Source organism: Mobula birostris, chromosome 9 (genome assembly GCF_030028105.1).
Source record: "Mobula birostris isolate sMobBir1 chromosome 9, sMobBir1.hap1, whole genome shotgun sequence".
NCBI lineage: Eukaryota > Metazoa > Chordata > Chondrichthyes > Myliobatiformes > Myliobatidae > Mobula > Mobula birostris.
In genome coordinates, this window is record NC_092378.1 from 153,396,884 (window position 1) to 153,415,015 (window position 18,132).

At 47.6% G+C, this 18,132-nt stretch overlaps 1 protein-coding gene across 7 annotated transcripts in view; it reads left to right on the plus strand.

Moving 5' to 3' along the window:
- Positions 1–11,762, plus strand: part of capn15 (calpain 15) — a 277,686-nt gene extending 265,924 nt beyond the window's left edge. For all 7 annotated transcript variants that reach the window (XM_072269206.1, XM_072269202.1, XM_072269199.1 and 4 more), the window contains 3 exons: positions 231–397; positions 5,200–5,378; positions 9,948–11,762. In XM_072269206.1, the coding sequence (XP_072125307.1) occupies positions 231–397; positions 5,200–5,378; positions 9,948–10,125 (524 nt within the window). In that variant the 3' untranslated portion in view covers positions 10,126–11,762. The remainder of the gene's footprint in view (positions 1–230; positions 398–5,199; positions 5,379–9,947) is intronic.
- The last annotated feature ends 6,370 nt before the right edge of the window (positions 11,763–18,132 follow it).

Here is an 18,132-nt window from a genome sequence, read left to right on the forward strand (position 1 = left end):
GCACGTGAGGACCCACCCAGTAGACAACTCAATAGGAGAACATCGTAGTTGACTCGAGTGATCGTTGGTACCGGAAGCATTGCCAGACTCGCAGACTGCCCTCAGCATATCCCATGTCGGTTGTTCACACAACGTCACATTTCACTGTAAGCTTCAATGTTCATGTGATAAGTAAAGCGAATCTTTAACCCTTTATCACCACACTCACGTAGCCCTGTTTCCCGCTGCAGCAGTTTCAAGTCCCACCAGCAGTGGGCGAAGTTTGCCCGAGTTTCCTGGACACATCCTGGCCGTCTACAGCTACAAACCGGTGATGGTAGAACAGGTGAATTCCCAGCCAACGACCCTGGCCGACGCAGTGATCCTGCTGACGGAACACAAGGGAGAGAGGCACGAGGTAGGGAGTCCCTGCTCTCTCTTCACAGCAGAGTGTAAGCTGCACAGGGCAGGGATGTCAGCGTTGAAACATCTGAGCTATAGAACATAGACCTGAGCAGGACTGCAACAGGTCCTTCGCCCACAGTGTTGTGTCAGCCAATTAAATTAGTGATCAAGCAGCCCACCGAACCTCTGCCTACACAATGAGCCTATCTAAATGTCTGTTAAACGTCCCTAATGTGTCTGCATCTCCCACCACCCACCACCCAGGCAGCAGATTCCACGCACCCACCACTCTCTGTGTAAAAACTTGCCCCTCACATCTCCTTTCAAGTTACCCCCCTAACCTCAAATGTTTGCCTCTGCCATTAAACATTTCAATCCTGGGAAAAAGATACTGTCTGTCTACTTCATTCATGCCTCTCATAACCTTATAAACCTCTATCAGATCTCCCCTCGGCCTCCACCGATCCAGAGAAAACAACCCAGGTTTGTCCAACTCCTCATGATATCACACGCCCTCTAAACCAGGCAGCATCCTGGTAAACCTCTCCTGCAGCCTCGACATCCTTCCTATAGTGGGGCAATCAGAACTATATGCAATACTCCAGATGCAGTCGCACCAGAGTTTTATAAAGTTACAATAAAACTTCCTGATGTTTTACCTCAATCCTTGAATAATCAAGGCAAGCATGCTATAAGCCTTCTTAACCACCCTATCAACCACTTTCCCTCCAACTTCCTTCTTCCTCCACCCCACCATCCCTGAACACCCCAAACTTCCTTTCCCCTCAGACACTACCAACCCCCTTTCCCCCTCCGATCCCAGCTCTCGTCCATGCCGGGTTTTCACCATTCCCTCTAACCTTCCCCTCTCTGAGGCAGTACGTTCTGTCCCCAGTAAGGGCCTCACCTTTGTCCCCTGTACCCACACCTCAGTGAGTTCCATGCCTACCACGACGCTGAGCTCTCCTTCTACTGCCTCCGAACCTATCTCTTTTTCAAGGGCTCCCCACCCCGTACTGACGACCCCTTCTCTCGTCGTCAACCCTCCTCCTCTTCCTGGACATCCTGCTCTGGGTTTCTGCCTGCCCTGGACATTTTCACTGCCAACTGCTGACAGGACATTAACCATCTAGACTTTAACACTCCTCTCTCCTATTCCAACCTCACTCCTTCCGAACGCTCTGCTCTGCATCCCTCCACACTAATCCTAACTTCACTATCAAACTTGCAGGTGCTGTAGAAGTCTGGTGTACTGGCCTCTGTCTTGCCGAGGTCCACAGCCAACTCTCAGACACCTCCTCTTCCTTACCCTTCCAACAGGCCCCACTAAGGAACACCAGGCCAACCTTATCGACTCTGGGGATCTCCCAGCCACCACCACCAACTTCATAGTTCCTGCACCCCCGCACCCCGCACCTCCTGTTTCTACCTCCTACCCAAGATCCACATACCTGCTTGTCCAGACAGTCCCATTGTTTCAGCTGAACTCATATCAGCTTATCTCGACTCTGCTTTATCCCCCCAATTCAGTCCCTTCCCATCTACAAACCCCATTTCCAGAAAAGTTGGGATATTTTCCAAAATGCAATAAAAACAAAAATCTGTGATATGTTAATTCACGTGAACCTTTATTTAACTGACAAAAGTACAAAGAAAAGATTTTCAATAGTTTTACTGACCAACTTAATTGTATTTTGTAAATATACACAAATTTAGAATTTGATGGCTGCAACACACTCAACAAAAGTTGGGACAGAGTTAAAATAAGATTGAAAAGTGCACAGAATATTCAAGTAACACTGGTTTGGAAGACTCCACATTAAGCAGGCTAATTGGTAGCAGGTGAGGTATCATGACTGGGTATAAAAGTAGCGTCTATCAAAGGCTCAGTCTTTGCAAGCAAGGATGGGTCGTGGCTCACCCCTTTGTGCCAACATTCGTGAGAGAATTGTTAGTCAGTTCAAAAGGAACATTTCTCAACGCAAGATTGCAGAGAACTTAGGTCTTTCAACATCTATAGTACATAATATTGTGAAAAGATTCAAAGAATTCAGAGACATCTCAGTGCATAAAGGGCAAGGTCGGAAACCACTGTTGAATGTGCGTGATCTTCGAGCCCTCAGGCGGCACTGCCTAAGAAACTGTCATGCTACTGTGACAATTATAGCCACCTGGGCTCAGGAGTACTTTGGAAAACCATTGTCACTCAACACAGTCCGTCGCTGCATCCAGAAATGCAACTTGAAACTGTATCACGCAAGGAGGAAGCCATGCATCAACTCTATGCAGAAACGCCGGTGAGTTCTCTGGGCCCGAGCTCATCTCAGATGGACCGAAAGACTGTGGAACTGTGTGCTGTGGTCAGATGAGTCCACATTTCAGCTAGTTTTCAGAAAAAACGGGCGTCGAGTTCTCCGTGCCAAAGATGAAAATAACCATCCAGATTGTTATCAGTGCAAGGTGCAAAAACCAGCATCTGTGATGGTATGGGGGTGCATCAGTGCCCACGGGATGGGTGAGTTGCATGTATGTGAAGGTACCATTGATTCTGAGCTGTATATTAGGATTTTAGAGAGACATATGTTGTCATCAAGGCGACGTCTCTTCCCGGGACATCCATGCTTATTTCAGCGGGACAATGCCAGACCACATTCTGCACGGGCTACAACAGCGTGGCTTTGTGGATGCAGGGTGCGTGTGCTTGACTGGACTGCTGCCAGTCCAGATCTATCTCCTATTGAAAATGTATGGCGCATCATGAAGAGGAGAATCAGACAACGGAGACCACGGACTGTTGAGCAGCTGAAGTCTTATATCAAGCAAGAATAGACAAAATTTCCAATTGCAAATCTACTACAATTAGTATCCTCAGTTCCAAAACGATTAAAAAGTGTATTTAAAAGGAAAGGTGATGTAACACAATGGTAAACATGCCTCTGTCCCAACTTTTGTTGAGTGTGTTGCAGCCACCAAATTCTAAATTTGTGTATGTTTACAAAATACAATCAAGTTGGTCAGTAAAACTAATGAAAATCTTTTCTTTGTACTTTTGTCAGTTAAATAAAGGTTCACATGAATTAACATATCACAGATTTTTGTTTTTATTGCATTTTGGAAAATATCCCAACTTTTCTGGAAATGGGGTTTGTATATCCAAGACATCTCACACGCTCTTGATCTTTTCAAGGATCTCAGGTTCCCTGGCCCCTGTCATCTTATTTTCACTGTGGATGTCCAGTCCCTATACACCTCCATCCCCACCAGGAAGCCCTCAAAGCTCTCTGTTTCTTTCAGGACACCAGACCCAACCAGTTCCCCTCCACCACCACGCTCCTCTGTCTAGCGTAACTTGTCCTCACTCTTAATAATTTCTCCTTTGGCTCCTCCCACTTCCTTCAAACAAAAGGGGTAGCCATGGACACTGACATGGGTCCCAGCTTTCCCTGCCTATTTGTCGACTAGATGGAACAGTCTATGTTCCAAGCCCACACTGGTGACCGTCCCACACTTTTCCTACGCTACATCGACGACTGCATTGGTACTGCTTCCTGCACCCGTGCTGAACTCGTCAATTTCATCCACTTTGCCTCCAACTTCCCCCCTGTCCCCAAATTCACCAGATCCATTTCCAACACCTCCTTTCCCTTTCTCGATCTTTCTGTCTCTATCTCTGGAGACAGCTTATCCTCCAATGTCCATTATAAACCAACGAACTCTCACAGTTACCTGGACTATAGATCGTCCCACCCTACTACTTGAAGAAATGCCATCCCCTTCTCTCAATTCCTCCGTGTCTGCCGCTTCTGCTCTCAGGATGAAGCTTTTCATCCTAGAACGAAGGAGGTGTCCTCCTTCCTCAAAGAAAGAACTTCCCTTCCTCTGCCATCGACGCCGCCCCCAACCACACCTCTTCCATTTCACACACGTCTGCACTCACCCCATCCTCCCGCCACCCTACCAAGGATAGGGTTCTTCTCGTCCTCTCCTGCCTCCTCACCAGCCTCCGCGTCCAGCTCTGAAACTTCCACCACCTCCAATGGGATCCCACCACCAAGCATATCTTCCCATCCAACCCCCCCCCCCAACTTTCTGCTTTCCGCAGGGATCGCTCCCTACGCAACTCCCTTGTCCATTCGTCCCTCCCCACTGATCTCCCTCCTGGCACTTATCCTTGTAAGCGGAACAATTGCTACACCTGCCCCTACACCTCCTCCCTCACTATCACTCAGGGTCCCAAACAGTCCTTCCAGGTGAGGCGACACTTCACTTGTGAGTCTGTTGGGGTCATGTACTGTGTCTGGTGCTCCTGGTGTGGCCTCCTGTACATCGGTGAGACCTGACAGAGATTGGGAAACAGCTTCACTGGGCACCTACGCTCCATCTGCCAGGAGAAGCAGGATCTCCCAGTGACCACCCATTTTAATTCTACTTCCCATTCCCATTCCGATATGTCTATCCATGGCCTTTCCACTGTTGGGATCAGGCCACACTCAGGTTGGAGGAACAACACCTTATATTCTGTTTGGTAGCCTCCAACCTGATGGCATGAACACTGATTTCTCAAATTTCCGGTAGATTGCGAGGTCAGGAGTCGGACTGATTGTACAAGAGTCTGACAACAGCCCCTGAACCAGGTGCTGCGTGCTTTCAGCTGTTCGTACTGTTTACCCGATGGGCGCGGGGAGAAGAGAGAATGTCCGGGGTGGGTGGTGAGGCCTTTGATTGTTCTTGGCTGCTGTTCCAAGGCCGCATGGGGGTGGGGATAGGGCGGGGTTGAATGTGGAGCCTGACCAGAATCCCTTTGCCTTTGGACAGGGCCGCGAGGGCATGACCTGTTACTACCTGACCCACGGCTGGGCTGGCCTGATTGTGGTGGTGGAGAATCGACACGATAAATACTACCTCCACGTGTCGTGTGACTGCTCAGACAGCTTCAACGTGGTGTCGACGCGCAGCAGCCTGAAGACGACAGACAGCGTGCCACCGTTACACAGGTAACAGGGTGGTCGCGGACCCCCGCCCCAGCTCCCTGATGGCACTGCTCACACTCTCGCACCCCTGCAAGCAAAGCACGCAGTGACAGGGACAAAATGCTGAGCTCAGCCAGTCAGGTGGTGTCTACGGAGAGGGGTAATTTATGATCAAAGTACGTATACGGCAAGGGTTCCCAACCTGCTGCCTGACCTGCTGAGTGTACTTAAAGTTTCATTTAGAGATACAACACAGTGCCAGGCCAATGAGTTCCCACAGCCCAGTTACACCACCCATGTAATCAATAACCTACTAACCCGTACGTCTCTGGAATGGGGCAGGTCGATGGGAGTAGGCAGTTTAAATGGTTGAGCATGGACTAGATGGGCTGAAGGGCCTGTTTTGGACAGTTCTCACCACGTGCAGGGGTTAGGCAGCACTTTAGCTCAAGACCCTGCATCACAGGCAGTCCACTCCGCTCCAGAGGATAGGAGCCCCACACCTTTCTCCTCGACAAACCTATCCATACTCCTCTTAAATATTAAAATCGAAATTGTACTGCTACTTGTGCTAGCAGCTCGCTCCACACTCTCACCACCCTCTGAGTGAAGAAGTTTCCCCTCTCATTCCCCTTAAACATCTCACCTTTCACCCTTAACCTAAGACCTCTAGTTGTAGTCCCACACAACCTCAGTATAAGATGCCTGTTTGCATTTACCCTATCTATATCCCTCATAATTTTGTATACCTCCATCAAATCTCCCCTTAATCTTCTACATTCTACGGACTACAGTTCTAACCTATTGAATCTTTCCTTATAACTCAGGTCCTCCAGACCCAGCAACATCCTTGTAAAATTTCTCTGTATTTTCAACCGTACTTACAGGTTTCCCGTGGGTAGGTAACCAAAACTGAACACAATACTGCAAATTAGGCTTCACCAATATCTTATACAACTTCAACATAACATCCCCTCTTCTGTACTCAATACTTTGATTTACGAAGGCCAATGTGCCAAAAGCTTTCTTTACAACCCTATCTACCTGTGACACCACTCTCAATGAATTATGGCCCGGTGTTCTACCACACTCCTCAGTGCCCTACCGTTCACTGTGTAAGATCTACGCTAGTTGGTCATATCAAAATGTCTGCATTGAATTCCATCTGCCATTTTTCCAGCTGATGCGGATCCCTCTGTAAGCCATGATAGCTTTCCTCACTGTCCACTACACCCCCAATCTTGGTGTCATCCACAAATTTGCTGATCCAGTTAACCGCATTATCATCCAGATCATTGATATCGATGACAAACAATAAGGGACCCACATCGGTCCCTGCAGCACACCTCTAGTCACAGGCCTCCAGTCAGAGAGACACCCCCCCCCCCACTACCACTCGCTGGCCTCTCCCACAAAGCCAATGTCTAATCCACTGAATCTTCTTGGCCATCCTCCCTGTGGGGCTTTGTCAAATGCTTTGCTGAAGTCTACATAGACCACATTTACTGCCTTGCCTTCATCTACTTTCCTAGTAACTTCCTTGAAAAACTCTCTCAGATTGGTTAGACATGACCTACCACACATGAAGCCATACGGACTATCCTTAATCATCCATGTCTATATAATTTGAAGAAATGAGAAAGGATCTAAAAAGCGTGGATTGGGACAGGTTGTTCTCTGGCAAAGATGTGATTGGTAGGTGGGAAGCCTTCAAAGGGGAAATTTTGAGAGTGCAGAGTTTGTATGTTCCTGTCAGGATTAAAGGCAAATTGAATAGGAGTCAGGAACCTTGGTTCTCAAGGGATATTGCAACTCTGATAAAGAAGAAGAGGGAGTTGTATGAAATGTATAGGAAACAGGGGGTAAATCAGGTGCTTGAGGAGTATAAGAAGTGCAAGAAAATACTTAAAGAAATCAGGAGGGCAAAAAGAAGACATGAGGTTGCCTTGGCAGTCAAAGTGAAGGATAATCCAAAGAGCTTTTACAAGTATATTAAGAGCGAAAGGATTGTAAGGGATAAAATTGGTCCTCTTGAAGATCAGAGTGGTCGGCTTTGTGCGGAACCAAAGAAATGGGGGAGATCTTAAATAGGTTTTTTGCGTCTGTATTTACTAAGGAAGCTGGCATGAAATCTATGGAATTGAGGGAATCAAGTAGTGAGATCATGGAAACTGTACAGATTGAAAAGGAGGAGGTACTTGCTGTCTTGAGGAAAATTAAAGTGGATAAATCCCCGGGACCTGACAGAGTGTTCCCTCGGACCTTGAAGGAGACTAGTGTTGAAATTGCGGGGGCCCTGGCAGAAATATTTAAAATGTCGCTGTCTACGGGTGAAGTGCCGTAGGATTGGAGAGTGGCTCATGTTGTCCCATTGTTTAAAAAAGGATCGAAAAGTAATCCGGGAAATTATAGGCCGGTGAGTTTAACATCAGTAGTAGGTAAGTTATTGGAGGGAGTACTAAGAGACAGAATCTACAAGCATTTGGATAGACAAGGACTTATTAGGGAGAGTCAACATGGCTTTGTGCGTGGTAGGTCATGTTTGACCAATCTGTTGGAGTTTTTCGAGGAGGTTACCAGGAAAGTGGATGAAGGGAAGGCAGTGGATATTGTCTACATGGACTTCAATAAGGCCTTTGACAAGGTCCCGCATGGGAGGTTAGTTAGGAAAATTCAGTCGCTAGGTATACATGGAGAGGTGGTAAATTGGATTAGACATTGGCTCGATGGAAGAAGCCAGAGAGTGGTGGTAGAGAATTGCTTCTCTGAGTGGAGGCCTGTGACTAGTGGTGTGCCACAGGGATCAGTGCTGGGTCCATTGTTATTTGTCATCTATATCAATGATCTGGATGATAATGTGGTAAATTGGATCAACAAGTTTGCTGATGATACAAAAATTGGAGGTGTAGTAGACAGTGAGGAAGGTTTTCAGAGCCTGCAGAGGGACTTGGACCAGCTGGAAAAATGGGCTGAAAAATGGCAGATGGAGATTAATACTGACAAGTGTGAGGTATTGCACGTTGGAAGGACAAACCAACGTAAAACATACAGGGTTAATGGTAAGGCACTGAGGAGTGCAGTGGAACAGAGGGATCTGGGAATACAGATACAAAATTCCCTAAAAGTGTCGTCACAGGTAGATAGGGTGGTAAAGAGAGCTTTTGGTACATTGGCCTTTATTAAACGAAGTATTGAGTATAAGAGCTGGAATGTTATGATGAGGTTGTATAAGGCATTGGTGAGGCCGAATCTGGAGTATTGTGTTCAGTTTTGGTCACCAAATTACAGGAAGGATATAAATAAGGTTGAAAGAGTGCAGAGAAGGTTTACAAGGATGTTGCCGGGATTTGAGAAACTCAGTTACAGAGAAAGGTTGAATAGGTTAGGACTTCATTCCCTGGAGCGTAGAAGAATGAGGGGAGATTTGATAGAGGTATATAAAATTATGATGGGTATAGATAGAGTGAATGCAAGCAGGCTTTTTCCACTGAGGCAAGGGGAGAAAAAAACCAGAGGACATGGGTTAAGGGTGAGGGGGGAAAAGTTTAAAGGGAACGTTAGGGGGGGCTTCTTCACACAGAGAGTGGTGGGAGTATGGAATGAGCTTCCAGACGAGGTGGTAAATGCGGGTTCTTTTTTAACATTTAAGAATAAATTGGACAGATACATGGATGGGAGGTGTATGGAGGGATATGGTCCGTGTGCAGGTCAGTGGGACTAGGCAGAAAAATGGTTCGGCACAGCCAAGAAGGGCCAAAGGGCCTGTTTCTGTGCTGTAGTTTCTATGGTTCTAAGTACTCATATATCCGGTCCCTTAGAATACCCTCCAATAATCTTCCCACTACTGATGTCAGGCTCACTGACTTGTAACCAGGACAGGAGGTACAACTGGTCTGTCTATGACTTCTGGAGGAGAATAAGCTGATGCATAATGAAATATATGAATTCACGTCTGCTAGCAAACTGCGATCATTTCACAAGGAGGCGCAAGAACGGCAGATGCTGGAATCTGCTGAAACCTTCTGAATATTGAAGGGCCTAAGTAGAGTGGATGTGGAGAGGATAGTTCCAGTAGTTGGGGAGCCTAGGACCAGAGAGCACAGCTTCAGAATAGAGGGGCATCCTTTTAGAAGGGAGATGAGGACAAATTTCTTCAGACAGGGGGTGGTGAATCTGTGGAATTCATTGCCACAGACAGCTGTGGAGGCCAAGTCACTGGATATATTTAAAGTGGAGGCTGATAGATTCTTGATTAGTCAGGGTATCAATGATTACAGGGAGAAGGTGGGAGATTGGGGTTTGAGAGGGATAATAAATCAGCCATGATGGAATAGACTCGATGGGCCGAATGGCCTAATTCTGCTCCCATGTCCAATGGTGTGAGGTGTGATTGACTGCAGTGTGAAAACAACAGATTTCCTGATATATGCCAGTGATATTAAACCTGACTCTGTTTTCTTGTGTTTCTGATTTGGGTCTGGCAGTATCTGTGGGAGGGGGGTGTTTCATCTTGGGACCCTGGGTCACAAGAAGGGGAGGTGGGAGTGCTGAGGGATGGGGTCGAGTACTGACTGCTGTCTTTTCTCTCCTCAGGCAGGTGTTGGTGGTACTCTCCCAGCTGGAAGGCAACGCTGGCTTCTCCATCACCCACCGGCTGGCTCACCGCAAAGCAGTGCAGCACTCGTTGGGCGAGTGGTCCTCGACCAGGGGCACACACAGCCCCCCGCTCACGCCCGACGTCTCTGGCCTGCACTGCCCCCGGCCCTTGTGACGACAGCTGCTCCCCACCGTTGTCCCCGACCCCTGCCCTCTTCTGTTGAGGTTGGGGTGGGTGGGGGAGACAGATATCACGTCTGCTCCAATTTCTAATCCAGGAAGGGGAATCCACTTCACCAACAGCCGGTCTCCACCCTGAAGACCCCCATCCCAGGGGGTAGGGTCTCTAAACCTTATCTGGGGCCCTATCATCACCCCCCCGACTCAAAACTCAAATCTCCCTCCCCCTGGGTTCATTCTCCCTCCCCCCTCCTCTCCACCCAGGATCATTCCCATTCTCCGGGATCCTGGGATTTCCTCTCCTAGATCTCTCTCTGCCCTTCAATCACATACTTCCCTAGATCACACCCTCCCTCAGTAACGCCCCCTCCCTGGGTCCCTCTCCCACCCACCCACCACCCCACTCCCAGGATCCTTGGATCCCATCCTCTTGACTCCCACCCCATCACCTTGATCGCTATCTCCATTGCCGTTGCCGTGGTGACGGGTTGAATCTCTCCCGGCCTAGCTGCACCGAGAGCCTCAGGAATCCCTGCTCGCCAGCTTCCCTCCCAGACATGAGAACCCAGCCCCCTCCCACACACCCCCACCTCCCCAAGCATACCTTTGTAGATTTGCTTTCAGATTTTGACCACCCGGCCTCCCCTCATCACCCCACCAAGGTGCCTCTGAACACACACAGCCAGAGTGGTGATCATCCTTAAGCATAAACCCTGACACTCTCTCCTACATAAGAATTGATAGTTTTTGTGAACATTTTCATAAAATTCCATGTTTCTGGCACGTCTGCCTCTGTGACAGCTACTCATTCCCGTACCTCACAAAGGCCCCTGTCCTCTCCTCAAACTCTGCACTACAATCACAGTCCCCAGCCAGCCACACTCTGCTTGCCGTGAGTTTCTACATGGTTAACGGGGTTGGCTCTGTGAGTTTCTACATGGTTAATGTGGTTACTCTGTGAGTTTCTACGTGTAACGTGGTCACTCTGTGAGTTCCTACGTGGTTAACATGGTCACTCTGTGAGTTTCTAGATGGTTAATGTGGTCACTCTGTAAGTTTCTACGTGGTTAACGTGGTCACTCTGTGAGTCTCTACGTGGTTAATGTGGTCACTCTGAGTTTCTACATGGTTAACGTGGTCACTCTGAGTTTCTACATGGTTAACATGGTCACTCTGTGAGTTTCTACGTGGTTAACATGGCCACTCTGAGTTTCTCCATGGTTAACGTGGTGGCTCTGTGAGTTTCTACATGGTTAATGTGGGTCACTCTGAGTCTCTACATGGTTAACGTGGTCGGCATCTATGTGAAACTGACTGCTACAGCCATGATGTTAATTTGGGGCGGTTTCCAAAGGGGTGTGGGTGTGTCCTGATGCTCCAGTATCAGTGAAAGGCTCAGGTACAGATCCTACCTCCCCTGGTTTAGAACAGGTTGTATCCAGATGAAGGAGTTTGATGGAAACCATGTTTGGTGGAAAATGTTTTGGCATAGTAGAACAGTACAGAACCTTTGGCCCCCACAGCTTTGTGTCAATCTTTCAACCTACTTTATGATCAATGTAACCCTCTCTCTCACATAACCCTTCATTTATCTAGCGCCTGAATATCTCTTAAATGTCCCAGATGTGTCGGCCTCTATCTCTTAAATGTCCCAGATGTGTCGGCCTCTACCACCACCCCTGGCAGGGCGATCCACACACCCACCACTCTCTGTGTAAAAAACCTACCTCGGACATCCCTCCTCCAATCTCCTTAAAATGATGCCTCCTTGTATTAGCCCTTCCCACTCTGCGAAAAAGTCTCTGGCTGTCTACTCCATCTATGCATCTTGTAAGCCTCTATCAAGTCTCCTCTCATCTTCCTTCACTCCAAAGAGAAAAACCTTAGCTCACTCAGCCTATCCTCATAAGACATGCTCTCTAATCCAGGCAGCATCCTGGTAAATCTCCTCTGCACCTTCTCTAAAGCTTCCACATCCTTCCTATAGTGAGACGAATAATGTTCATTGGACTAAAGCGTAAAGAAAAGACACAACTTAAATACGGCTGCATCCAGTGAGTTAAGACAGACTTAGGTACAAGGCTAGTCAGGGACATTACTGGGTTCAAGAGGCTGCTGTTAGCCAAGGTGCACACTCCGTAACTCACACTGCTCTGTAGTCGGTGCTGGTTATCGGTGCGACCGGATGTTACTGGGTTTCTACAGCTGTGGTAAATCTCCGAGTCCTGAACAGTGTCACCTACACCCACAGCTGGCATGGTCTCCGCCCAATCTGATACGTAATGTGAGCACACATTTAGTCTGAATCTGCCTTTAATGTGTTTGCTGCTGCCTCAGACGAGCTGTTACCTCACTGCTTTGCTGAGCCATGTCTGATTCTGTCTGTGTGGCGTTCACGGGCTCTCCCTGAAACCGTGTGGGTTACCCTGGAGGGCTCTGCTTTCCTCGGTCCCTCAGTAAGACCATCATCACCACTGGGGCAAAGGCCAGCAACTGCAGCTCGCAACAGTCCTCTGACCTGGGCAATCTTCCAGGTTGTCCCTGGGTTTAGCCCATCTGCTTGGTTTCCCCTGGGGGGAGGGCTGGTTTCGTCTCAAAGATGTGTGGGGGCACTGACTTAATAAGGTGCCCCTCCTGTGTGGATGAGGGGTAGAATTTGGGGGGAAGATTAAAGTTTAGCTTTATTTGTCACATGTACAGGGAAATGTGTCGTTTGCGTCAACGACCATCACAGTCTGAAGCGTGCTGGGGGCAGCTCACAACTGTCACCACACTTCCAGCAGCAACATAGCACGCCCATAGCTGACTAACCCTGACCCGTACGTCTGGACTGTGGGAGGAAACTGGAGCACCCAGAGGAACCCACACAGTGATGGGAGAAGGCACAAACTGCGTCCAGGCTGCAGCCGGAAGTGAACGCCAGTTGTCGTTCGCTGGCACTGTGAAACGATACAGCGGCCAGAGAATAGTTACAGAGATTGCTCTGTGAGTCAGCACAGACTGGGTGGTTTTCCTACAGGAATGTATTAAATTGTGGCGAGCATAGTTCTTTAAACGAATCTTTATCAAAAGGTTGGGGCAGTATCTTTCTGTCTCTGCCCATTGTAACAAAAGGCTGGGGTGAGATGTGATCTGGTAACAACAGGGTGATTTCGGTTTGCGGTAGAAAGGATTCCCCAAGGACGCAGGTAAAGTTGGCAGCCAGCTGATCCCTCACTACTGTGGCTGGGTTTGTAAATCGGATATAGTAATTTGTTGTAGATTGTTCACAGGAACTTTACCGATTGTTTTAATAAGAGCTTGAGGATTTATAATCTCTTCTAAAAGCTGGGAGATTGTTTCTAAGCTGGGAGATTGTTTCTGTGGTAACTGAGCCCAAAATAAACAGAATGATTCCATCACTGGACCCCCTCCCCCCAATGCACAGCATGCCTACGACATACAGCAGGACAGAGGGTTACGTCCCAGCAAACCAAGATGTCCTAAATCTCCGACAGAACTGCCCGTCCCCACCCTGTCACTGCCGCCACCGGTCATTCCTCCTCATGTTGTTCGTCCGCTGGCCGAGCTTCCCCATCCCCACCCACTGTCCGTCCTGTCAGTGCGGCCTCAGGTGAGCTGAATCTGAACCAGCCTGTGAGCACTTACAGAGCCAACTCTCCACCCTGTGACTGGAAAGCGACAACACCAAGAGTTTTATCAATTTTAGAGTCTATATATATATATATAAAAATATATAAATATATATATATGTATCATGTAGTTTCAAAAATCTCAGGTTCCAATGGACCAAATAAATTTTGTTTTATAATGACTGGCTTGTAAACTCTGTGTGTGAATGTAAGTGTGATTTTGTGAATATATTCAGGTGTGTGTGTGTGTGTGTGAGCATTGTGAGTGAGTGTGTTAGTGTGTCGTGAAGGTGACTCATCACTGAGGGTCCTCATCACCCAGGACTCGGCCCCTTCTCATTTCTGTCATCAGGGAGGAGGTACAGGAGCAGAAGACACACACTCAAGGTTTCAGGAACAGTTTCTTCCCCTCCGCCATCAGATTTCTGAACGGACAATGAACCCATGAACACTACCTCACTATTTTTGCTCTAACTATTTATTATATACTTCTTGTTGTCATTTATAGTTTTCTTATATATTGCTCTGTACTCTGGCCACAAAATAGCAAATTTCTGTGTGTCTGTGTGTGTATGTCTGTGTGTGTGTCTGTGAGTGTGTGCGCGTGCATGTGTGTGTCTGTGAGTTGCGTACGTTACTGTACATGTAATGCATCGACACAATGTCCGTTTGGTTTGGTTTTTAATTCCAGGAGGAAGTGGGAAGGCAGGGCAGCTCCCTGATTAGCTTCAGAGCAAACAGCCCCTTTCCCTAACCTCTGACCCCTGAATCTGCCTGTTCTGCCGCAGGACCATCGCGAGCTCACAGTGCTGGGTACTGCACTGCCTAGTGCCCCCACTCTGGACCCGGTACCACAGTGTGGCAGGGGGCTTACCTTGTCCCATACCATCTGTCTGTGTCCGAGTCACATCAAGGGACCGGGACCAGGACAGACCTGCTGGTCGAGGTGAGGAGACCCAGCCTGTACTGGTGAGTACGAAGGTTATAGAGGATATGAAGCCCCTCCTTCCTGAGCAGGCTGCAGAGAGCCAGACGATGCTTGCCTATACTCACGTCATTCTACAGATGTGCGGTAGGGAGCATCCTAACAAGTTGCATCACTGCATGGTATGAAAACTCCACTGTGGTGGACAGGATGGCTCTACAACAGGCAGTCAAAACTGCCCAACACATCACTGACACCAGTCTACCTACTATCAAGGACATCTATTCAATAAGGTGCTGGAAACGAACCAGTAACATCATGAAGGATCCCACCCACCCTGCTTCATGGACTGTCTGTCTCACTCCCATCAAGGAGGAAGCAACAGAGCATCCACACCAAGACCACCAGACTCAAAAACAGTTACTTTCTCCAAGCAGTAAGGCAGATCAACACCTTCACCCACTAACCCACCCCTCCACACCCCCAACCTTTACTACTTTATTATTTTCTGTCAGTCACCTTATGTACAAGCACTCTTGTGCCTGGCTTCATTTCATGAACATACAATCACTCTCTATATATAAGCTAGCTTATGTATTTATATTTACTTGTTTTTTTAAAGTTATTATTATGTTCTTGATCTTATTGTGTTTTGTTTTTGCTGCATCAGATTCAGACTAACAATTATTTCATTCTCCTTTACAATTACTTACTGGAAATGACATTAAACAATCTTGAACATCTCATCCAAGTACAGAGATTATGGGAAATATAAACCTATCAGTAAATGTGGAAACAGGCCCTTCAACCCATCTGGTCCCTGCTAGCCACGGTGCCCAGCAAACTAGTCCCATTTGCCTGCGCTTTGCCCATATTCCTCTAACCACCCATCCATCTCTTTATCCAAATCTTCATGTCAATGATTAAAGAGCAAGGTTATATTGATTTGTCACATGCACATTGAAACATACGGTAAAATGTGTCATTTATTCAAAGTTCAAAGTAAATTTATTATCAAAGTACATATATGTCACCACAGACAACCCTGAGATTCATTTTCTTGAGGGCATTCACAGAGCTACGAAGAAACACAATGGGATCAATGAAAAACTGTACAAACCAGACGGACAAATGTGTGTAAAAGACAAGAAATTGTGAAAACACAAAAAGAAAAAAATGAGAGCATGAGATGAATCCTTGAAAGTGAGTCCATAGGTTGTGGAATCAGTTCAGTGATGAGGTGAGTGAAGTTATTCACATTGGTTCAAGGGCCTGATGGTTGAGGGGGTGTGGGTCATAGGGTCACAGAAAAGTACAGCACATAGCCATCTAGTCCGTGCCAAAGCATTAAAAATGCCTGGTCCCATCGATCATACCCCTCCCATCCATGTACCTCTCCAAATTTCTCAAACCCTGAAATCGAGCTTCCTTGCACCACTTGCCCTGGCAGCTCGTTCCACACTCTCACAACCCTCTGAGTGAAGAAGTTCCCCCTCATGTTCCCCTTAAACATTTTACCTTTCACCCTTAACCCGTGACTTCTGGTTGTTGTCCCACTCAACCTCAGTGGAAAAAGCTTGCTTGCATTTACCCTGTCTATACCTCTCATTTTGTATATTTCAATCTTCTATGTTCCAAGGAATAAAGTCCTAACCTATTAAATCTTTCCTTATAACTCAGGTCCACCATTCCCGGCATCCAAAAATCTCATTCCCTCTATGTCCACAGTTCTCTGTAGGTACAGTTCCCCCACCCCACAGTCTATTGTTCTTCCTTCTTCATATCTGTACAGCTCGAACAGAGATGCCAGGCAGGATAGTGGATGAGAAAATCTGCAGATGCTGGAAATCCGAACAACACACAGAATGCTGGAGGAACTCAGCAGGCCAGGCAACATCTTTGGAAAAGAGCACAGTCTACGTTTCGGCCGAAACCCTTCGGCAGGCAGGACAGTTGAAAGCTCCTCTTGTGGGATGTGGGAAGGCAGGGAGACATCCAGTGACCTGACGATGACAATTGTGAGAAGTGCATCCAGCTGCAGCTTAAAACAAACCGTGATAAGGAGTTGGAGCTGGAACTGGATGAGCTCCGGATCATTTGGGAGGTTGAAGGGATAATAGATAAAACATATAGAGAGGTAGTTACACACAAGGTGCAGGACACGGGAAACTGGTGACAGTCAGGAAGGGGAAAGGGGTTAAGGGGCCAGTGCAGAGAACCCCTGTGGCCTTTCCCCTCAACAACAGGTTTGGATACTGTTGTGGGGATGAGCTAGCAGGGGAAAGTCACAGCGGACCGGTCTCTGGCTCTTAGGCTGACTGAGACTCGGATGGGGAAGAGGCGAGCTGTGATGATACGGGATTCATGAGTTAGGGAAATGGAAAGGAGGTTTTGTAGACACGAACGAGATTCACGAATGGTATGTTGCCTCCCAGGTGCCAGGGTATCTCAGACCGATTCCTCAGTGCTCTTAAGTGGGAGGGTGAACAGCCAGAGGTCGTGCTGCACGTTGGTGTCAATCACATGGGTAGGAAGAGTGCCGAGGTTCTGCAAAGCGAGTTCAGGGAGTTAGGTGTGACTTAAAGAGCAGGACCTCCAGGGTTGTGATCTCAGGATTGCTAACCGTGCCTGGTGAGGCCAGAACTAGGAAGATTATACAGTTTAATATGTGGCTAAGGAGTTGGTGTAAGAGGGAAGGCATAAGATTTTTTTTTGGATCGTTGGGCTCTCTTCCAGGGAAGGTGGGACCTATACCGAAGGGATGGTTTGCGCTTGAACTGGAGGGGGACTAATATCCTAGCGGGAAGGTTTGTTAATGCCGCACAGTGGGGTTTAAACTAGAGTTGCAGGGGATGGAACCAGAGTGCCAGAACAGTGCATAGTTTGTGGAGACAGATGTTGGTAAGACCTCAGACAAAGTCAGAAATCAAAAGCAACACACACAAAATGCTGGAAGATCTCAGCAGGCCAAGCAGCATGTATGGAAAAGTGTAAACAGTCGCCGAGACCCTTCATCAGTGTGACCAGTACCTTGAGTTGAGTACATTCCAATACAACAAGAATCGTAGGAAAGGCGAATGAGGTCAGGGCAGGGGTTACCACCCCTGGAATTTCAATTATGACATTGTAACTATTATTCAAACTTGGTTGCAGGAGGGGATGGACTGGCAGGCGGTTCTGTTGTTTTAGACGCGACAGAGCGGGAGGGATTGAAGGAGAAGGGGCGGGTAACTCGTCCGGGAAAATGTCACGTCAGTGCTCCGTCAGGACCGACTGAAGAACTAGTCCAGTGAGGGGTTATGGGTGGGACTGAGAAATAAGAAAGTTATGACTCCGTTAATGGGGCTACCCAACAGTACCCGGGATTTAGAGAAATACATTTGGAGTAGAGAGTTCGCTACAAATTTGAAGAGACTGTTGCAAGAAACATAAGGTTGTTATAATC